Below are 8331 nucleotides of genomic sequence, written 5' to 3' on the forward strand. Positions count from 1 at the left end.
TAATGATAATTAAAATTGTGTAATGAAAATAAATAAGTATATATAATTACCTTTTCGATCCAATAAAAGTTAGTATTAGTTTTACCAAAAGCAGATGAATGTTGACACTCGTTGTAGATGCAAAGCACTTAAAAGCAATCATTTTGATTGATTTTAGTAAAACGAATAATCAAGAAAGATACATATACAGTGGGTAAAAAAATATTGGCACACTATATTGCAAGAAAATTCATCTAATCGTAATTTTTCACTTTGGATGAAAATCTATGAGTGTATATGTATATGTATATCATAACAGACTATACATGCAGCAATCGTTTCTTTCAACGATTGAATTTTCACTGCTCTTTTCTACTAGCTTTCCTAAATTTAACTTTCTAATAGTACAAGACACAACAAAGCCTTTTACACAAAGAACGTTTAATTTTTAATGCTCTATCGCTCTATTGTGAAAAACATTGCGGAATAAGATTATAATCAGAGTATGAAGAAATATCAAGGCTCTGAAACTTGAAAAGATTTTCCACCCATAAAAAGATTACTCTGTGCTGAAGTTATTGTGCTCTATACGTACTTACACAAACCTTCAATAAAATCAAAAGTTTCTGGTTAAATGAATTTCCTTGTGATACAGTGTGCCAATACTTTTTTCACCTACTATATTTAATTCCCTGAAAGTATATTTTCATTACATTCATCGCAAAGCAATTGGAACTATAGGATTATGCAAGAATTTCTTAGAAGCAGTTAGCAGTTAATAGGTCAATAACTCTTGCAAATGACTTCTCGACGAATCGAACTTGACCATTGATTCATATTCTCCCTCTTGCTTTCAATACAGCGTGAATAAGATCATCAAGAGTCAAACAAAGAGTTAAAAAAATGATAACAGAGTGCATATAACAATATATTTATAGATGTTCTAGTCAGAAGCGACAAAAGTAACGCTATGTTAATTTATTTTTGTCCGCGGTTCTCTATTCGCATTTATCATCCGTTACTCTGATGATCATCGTGTTTGGTGAATAATTAACGACACATTCATGGATTAGCCTCACGTGTGTTTATGCAAAGACTTAAACCACGGGACAAGCATGGGACGAAACGTTTTCAAACTCGGTCGGCCAGTTCATTCGCCGGCGATTTTAAATTAGCTCGCGCGACGGGACATGGGAATGCTTGGGGAAATTTCTTGTCAACTGTACCAACCTTTGTTTAGGCTGCTTAACAACGTGTCCAACGCTGATCGAATTTCCATTAACTTTCGTTCCACACCGACGCGCGATATCGAATAAATTGTCCTCCTACAAAATTCACTTTACCCTAGCGAAATTTTGCTTCGCTTACTTTAATTTCGTTCGTTTGTTGATCACCATGGAAGCTTTCTTTGAAATTCTCAGGATTATAATCTTTGCCCTGTTCGCTTAGTCAATTTCGTCGAGTAAACGCCGATTTATTTATATTTTTCAGCATAATTCGGATAATGTAAATTATTTTCGCGTGATACGACATTTTATAATATTAATACCTTCTGCGTATTCAGTTGCAAACATTTTTCGAGAATTTTTTCTAAGAATATTTCTACGAGGTATTTTCGAGGTCCGAATTGTAAAAGATGTAGAGAAGATCGACTTTTAAAGAAATCGTAATTTGGAGAAAGGATGGAATCTTGATAATAAAGAATTTTTAAGAATTGAGGGGCGATCGAGAGATTTAATGCAATGATTTCTTAAAAAGTCATAATTCGGAGAAAGGAATTTCGAGGAACGTATAGAGAGTAAAAGTAACGAATGGCATTGATAAGATTAATAAGTTATCTGATTAACGTTCAGGTAATTGGAATATTTTCGATTCGAGTTGAGACTCCGTGTGACTTTAATACAGAATGTTATTTATATCGAATGAATAATTACAGGTATTTAGAAACAATGATGCACCTGTTCAAAGGTAACGTCGGCTCGGGTATCTTTGCGTTAGGGGATGCTTTCAAGCATGCCGGACTGCTGCTGGCTCCACCGCTTACCATCTTCCTTGGCATTATTTGTGTTCATGCTCAGCACATTCTTGTACGTATAACCTATTATTTCGTGTATTTCTTGTCCGATAATCGAGTATAACGATTCAACCGATTCACGTTATATAATAAGCTTTACATTATATGTACTGCTCGCAATAGACGTTTAACACTAGAACCATATAATGTGTACTGGCATATGTGTATGTGACTATGAGACAACAGTCACATGTTTCCAGTAAATGTAAAAACTACAAGTCCGAAATAAGTCATTTTGACTCATTTAGTAGTTTAGCGTTAATTACATTGTTAAAGCAACTGTTGTGCACATACGTACTCGATATAACTAGAATATATACATATTCCTGACACATAGCAGATTCGATTCGTAGCGTATATACTATCTCGTTGAAAAAAATATTTGCGATTAAAGCTGATGAGAAATTGTAAATTTTTATACTCTAGTATAATAAGAAAATCTTTTAACTCCTCTCGGTCGGACGGTATACTGCATGTATGTCTTTAAACGATTGCCAAAAGAAGCGATGTTGCAGTCTGTTGGAATTTCAGTATCATTCTGAAAGAATAATCATCGTACTCTTTTAGAATGTGAATAATTTAGCAGCTATTCAACTTTTCTGTCAAGAATTTATTGTTACGTCTCATGACGTTATATTCTAATTATACTCAAGGTGTACTCTATTTATCGTACTTCAATTTTATGACTCAGACTTTCCGAAAAATACGGTTTCATTGGTAAACGTGGGATGGAGAACGGTGAAAATTCCTGTTCGATAATGTAAATTGGTAATGGTGTGCTCACAGATTAAGTGTAACGAGGAGGTGACGCGTCGCGTTAATGATGCGGGTGCCACGACTGGATTCGCTGGTACCGTGGAATTGTGCTTCGCCACCGGGCCTCTCGCACTCCGAAAATACTCCGTGTTTATGAGGTACGTATACCTATGTAATAAGAGCAAAACGAAGTAGGTACACCATTCGCACTAGCTCCGTACCGAATTCTTACCTCGTCTCGTTTACTTGAAACACGCGGAAAAGGAATAAAAGGAACGAGAATCCGTAATTTTCAAACACACGTTCCATCATAGTTCTATTTTCCATTGTTCCTCACGATTTATACAATCATCCATCGCTTTGTTCCAGACAATTGGTTAATGTATTTTTATGTATCACGCAACTCGGATTTTGCTGCGTTTATTTCGTTTTCATTGCGAAGAATATGAAGCAGGTGAGACTTTGTTGAAATTTCTCTTTTCATAAAGTTGATCAAAATCTTTTTTCTTACATTTCCTTTATTTTATTTCCTTAATCGTTGAATCGTATTTATGCCAGATTTTAATACGTATATTATAATTTCAATATTAATATTTACGTGATATTTTAATATTATATACTATGATTTTAATTCATCGTTATGCGACTCGATCTTTGCTAATGGGATCTAATTTGATAGGTGTTGGACGTGTACGGGATCGACATGAGCTATCATGAACATATGGCTGTGATCCTGATCCCCATAATGCTGAGCACATGGATCAGGAACCTGAAGTACCTGGTGCCTGTCTCGTCCATGGCAAATTGTCTGGTCATAGCCGGCTACGTCGCCACCATGTACATAATGTGCCACGATCTTCCGCCGATCAACGAGAGGCGGTACATCGCCGATTGGCACGAGCTGCCTCTGTTCTTTGGCACTGTGATATATTCTTTCGAGGGTATTACTTTGGTAAGTCGTCCAGCGTCTACACGTGCTTGTCTGCATTTATGTAACGCGTTATAAATTTGGCGACCAGTCACTTCGTCGGCTCCGTTGCCTCCTTCTAATAAGAAACAGACTTTGAGAGCGCCATGCTGATCCCGGCGTGATCAACGTCTACTAATTATCGTCCAAAAAGTTGTATTACCGAGAACGAGTAGCATTTATTTTGGAAACTTGGTCAGGGAAGTGGCGACTTCTGCTGAAATTAATTTTAGCAAGTTTCTAAAGCTGACATTAAATTTCGCGATGCGAGTTTTGGAAAATCAGCCTTCCTTAAGAAAATTTTCTTCCTTATCTTTCAGGTTTTACCTCTAAAGAACGAAATGAAGAAACCGAGTAATTTCAGTAAGCCACTGGGAGTCCTAAATGTCGGAATGGTGATTGTCAGTGGGATGTTCGTCGCGATGGGTTTTATATCTTATTTAAAATATGGCCCCGATGTGGCTGGATCTGTAACATTAAATCTCGAATCGAAGAATGTGTAAGTAATAGAACTAACTTTTATAAATCGGTATATCTTATAGTTATAATCATCCTTCGGTCGATATAGTCTCTTTTATCTCAATATACCTTACGCTAATCACTCGCTGAATTCAAATTTACCATGCTATCTAAATTTATTTTTTCGGTGAAATTGCGGTCAATGATTTTCGCGATGAGTAAATATAATAGTCTCTAAATGATTCAGCAAGTGATTAGTAAGTTTCTATTTTACATAACAAAGAATCTATAAGGAAAAATATACTGTTTCGACTCTATAGTAGATTGTTATGCGTCCAGGTGATAGATCGCGCTGCGTTAAGAATAATCGAAATTCTATGACGCAAAATGATAGCGAAAAATAGCAAGACGAAAATAAAAAAAACATAGTTAAGAAAATACTGTTTGTAACGTAATTTTCTGTTGCATACGAAGGGTGGATGGAAAGAACATCATCGAGCATTCAAGGTTTCTATCATACATATAGGTTTCCTAGAAGTGTTGTGTTCTTTTTAAAATTTACTCAATCGTTTGCATAATAATTGTGTCGTCGTGTTATTTTATCGATAAGTAATATGATAATAATTATCATTAGAGTCCTACCTTCGTCCTGTTTGCCCAAATTTGCATGCTGCAATAATAGACTTAACTAATTATTTGAATAAGCTTAACTTAATAATAGACATAATCGAGTGGTTTTGACGATTTTACAGAGCGAACAAGTTAATTGCTTTTAACGATAGCGAATGAAAGCGAAATTCTTCGGATATTAACAAGGTGTCATTTTATTTTGCAGTTTATCTCAGTGCATAAAAGTTGCCATCTCGTTGAGTATATTGCTCACGTATGCATTGCAATTTTATGTTCCCATTGCGATCATTTGGCCGAGGATCGTCAACCGCTTTGGTCCTTTCACGTGGCCTGTTCTAGCAGAGACCATTTTCCGTTCCTCCATGTGTTTGTTAACATGTAAGTTCGTGTATTATCTTATCACGAAAGTGGCCAAATTTTTAATTCTTTCAAGATTTTAAAATACTTTTAGCTTCGCTTTCAAATATCTGAATCACCTTTCTCTTGATTACCATCTTCGTGAATAGACAAAATTTCTAGACAAACAACTTATTTTAGATAATGACAGATTTCTTGATAAAACTAATTTTCTTGTTAATCCAAATTTAAAATTATAAAATTTCAAATTCATAGGAAAGAGAACTCTGGTTTGTTGCAAAGCATTTATCTTGGCAGAATTAAAAATATTGGAAAAATATTACAAAAATATTAGAAATAATGTTATTACTAAGAAAAGAAAGTAAAAATATATAATATAAATAAAAAGACGTATGAAATAAAAAATATATACTAAAAAATTTACTTCTGTTTTATCTCATTGCAGTTATCCTAGCAGAGGCTATACCTCAATTGGGCCTGTTCATATCACTAGTCGGTGCAGTTAGCAGCACTGCTTTAGCACTGATATTCCCGCCGATTATGGAGATGGTTGTGTGCTGGCAGAACGCATCTCTAGGTTTCTGCACGATATCGAAAGACATAATAATAGTGCTTATCGGTCTTCTGGGCTTCGCTACCGGGACATACGAGAGCATCTCCTCGATCATTCTCGCGTTTAGCAAGTAACTAGGCTAGTTTGTATAAATCGTTGTTACTTTTTACTTGTACGCATACACGCGCGGTATTAACGGATCATGACATCTACGCGAGCATATAGGCAATGATTATTCGTTTGAACAATGTCGAGATTCTTTTGCCTTTGAAATTCTTTAGATCACCGTATTATTTATTAACCTAGCACATCTTAAATTATGTGAATCTTGCGTCTTACATTCGTTAATCTCCGAATCCTTTTTTTATTGTATATTCGCGTTGCATTGTCTTGGTTCACAAAAAAATAACTTCGTCATCTGTGATCTGTCCGTAAATCGATAGTGCGTCTATTAGAATCCTCTACTTCTACGAACAGGGTAACAAATCTCGAGTTCTTGAAGGGATTGCGGTTACCATTCTTCGTGTTACCATTTACCGTTTAAAGTATTCGAAGTTAGATCCTTGATATCAAACGGAGTACGATTTCTGGCATACACTTTTAACCCGAATAATTAAACAAAATTTTTTTCTTTGCTCTTTTGGAAGTAAAGATTGACAGAATTGGTAACTGCGATCGAATTTTACACACGTTGTATACTATTAGCCACAAAAGTATCCGATCTCGTTACATATTCGATTTTGAGTAATCGATCGATGATGAAAATGATAATAAAATTAGTAATATAATTATGTAGCAAAATTATAATATCGATAGCAATTAAGTATATATGTATTATAAAAAAAAAGGTAAAAAGGATTAAAAAATTGAATATTTCTAAGAAATATCTACTATTCTGGTCTGCGATGATAGTCTAATAATTCGAATCTAAAATAAAACTAATTATTCTAAGAAATATTTATTAATCTGGTATAAGGTAATAATCTAATAGTTTGCAGATAAAATTTGACATATACATTAAGATTTATTGTACGGAGGATTGTCAGGTACTTTTGTGACCAATCGTATTATCTATAGTATATCATGGCCTATATTACGAATTAGCAGTGTTAGTTGTTTGTGTCCTGAACCCAATGTAAACTTAGATTTATATATATATATGTATATGGTAAATGATGTATAGACTATTTGATTAGATGTACGAATTTTCTGTAAAAAGAACGAGAACTGACTGTTATCGCGATTACACGTAATGTATACATAACTCGTACGAATGAAGGAGAAAGAAAGGAATTAAAATGAAAGGAAGAATGTTACCACGACGTACAAAGAAAACCGTTGGCTAGATGACCATTGTAAAATGTAAAATATCCTAATCATACTCAACGATCGTGTGATATAAAAAGACAATGGCGTGGATTTTATCATGCGACGAAGATGTGCAAGTGACTTTTTGTCGACGAAATGTTACGAAACTCTTCAACCCTCGAGCGACATCGTGGAATCTTATATGGCAACGACGGCTCCAATTTTATTTTAATTTTATTTATTTTTTTTTTTTTTACTTCATCCGACGAAAATTGTTGATCATTTCAAATAGAATTGAACGATAAAATTGAAACTGTCACGGTGATGTTTGATTCGACGGTATCGATCACGGGTTGTAAGCTCGATCGAATTTTCTTCAAGCGTACCGATTGCGATTCCGTGTATTATAGTTGCATACGTGGATAGAATTGTATCATAGTTGTGATATGGTGGCCAGCGTTTCAAATCGACATACGAAACGAAGGGACAATAATTATATTTTTTTAAATCACCTTTTTTGTACAGTCTCTAATCAGATAACGAGCTAAAATTAAACTTTTAGATAATACCATAGCGTTGTTGGTCACCTGGCGCCGTGCAAACACGTGTCAGCACTGATGCAAATTTTTACGATTTTTACACATCGTCATAAATTGTTATTGTTGCAAAGAAACTAAAAGACGACGATTCTTATTATAGTCACGATACGCTGATTTTCGTCTGCCAATAACTGCAGATCCTTCGAACGAATGTATTCGAGAGTCACAGGTGAAAAACGTGATAAGTTACATTTTTGCCTCTTCCTGTTTCAAATACGATTCAAAAAAATTAAATTAATTTCCAAAATACCATTAACCAATTCGATCGAACGCTTAGAAAATATTCCAATGATATTTGAGAAATACCGATCATTGCGATTATCGATTATGCTTAGAAATCTGCCTTTTCCAAAGAAGCGAATAAAAATTACTTTATCGCGTTTTACTCAGCCTGATCTTCGCTTGTAAGTAATTAACGCAACCTCGATTCAATGTATGTATATTTTATTTATTCGTCGGTCGCGGTATAATCGACATTTATAAGTCAGAAACGAGGAAGTGCATGAGGAATTGTACATTGTTCGGCTGTATATTATTATTGATCAACGCACCTACTTTAATATCGAACTTTTTATACATATGTATAGACAATAGCACTGAAAGAAACGTGATAAACAAAAAAAAAAAAAAAAAAAAAAAAAAAAAAAAA

General features: G+C 34.5%; 1 protein-coding gene across 2 annotated transcripts in view; it reads left to right on the forward strand.

Annotated features, from left to right (window-relative positions):
* LOC108553429 (proton-coupled amino acid transporter 1) overlaps positions 1–6551 on the forward strand; it is a 28934-nt gene extending 22383 nt beyond the window's left edge. The window contains exons 4-11 of one of the 2 annotated variants that reach the window (XM_017908318.1): positions 1916–2066; positions 2840–2967; positions 3179–3263; positions 3489–3761; positions 4097–4275; positions 4710–4742; positions 5071–5243; positions 5668–6550. In XM_017908318.1, the coding sequence (XP_017763807.1) occupies positions 1916–2066; positions 2840–2967; positions 3179–3263; positions 3489–3761; positions 4097–4275; positions 4710–4742; positions 5071–5243; positions 5668–5909 (1264 nt within the window). In that variant the 3' untranslated portion in view covers positions 5910–6550. Of the gene's footprint in view, positions 1–1915; positions 2067–2839; positions 2968–3178; positions 3264–3488; positions 3762–4096; positions 4276–4709; positions 4743–5070; positions 5244–5667 lie in introns of both variants that reach the window. The other variant, XM_017908319.1, reaches the window with a different exon arrangement.
* The last annotated feature ends 1780 nt before the right edge of the window (positions 6552–8331 follow it).

This window comes from Eufriesea mexicana, unplaced genomic scaffold, assembly GCF_001483705.2.
Source record: "Eufriesea mexicana isolate 0111107269 unplaced genomic scaffold, ASM148370v2 scaffold10344, whole genome shotgun sequence".
In the NCBI taxonomy this organism is placed as follows: Eukaryota; Metazoa; Arthropoda; class Insecta; order Hymenoptera; family Apidae; genus Eufriesea; species Eufriesea mexicana.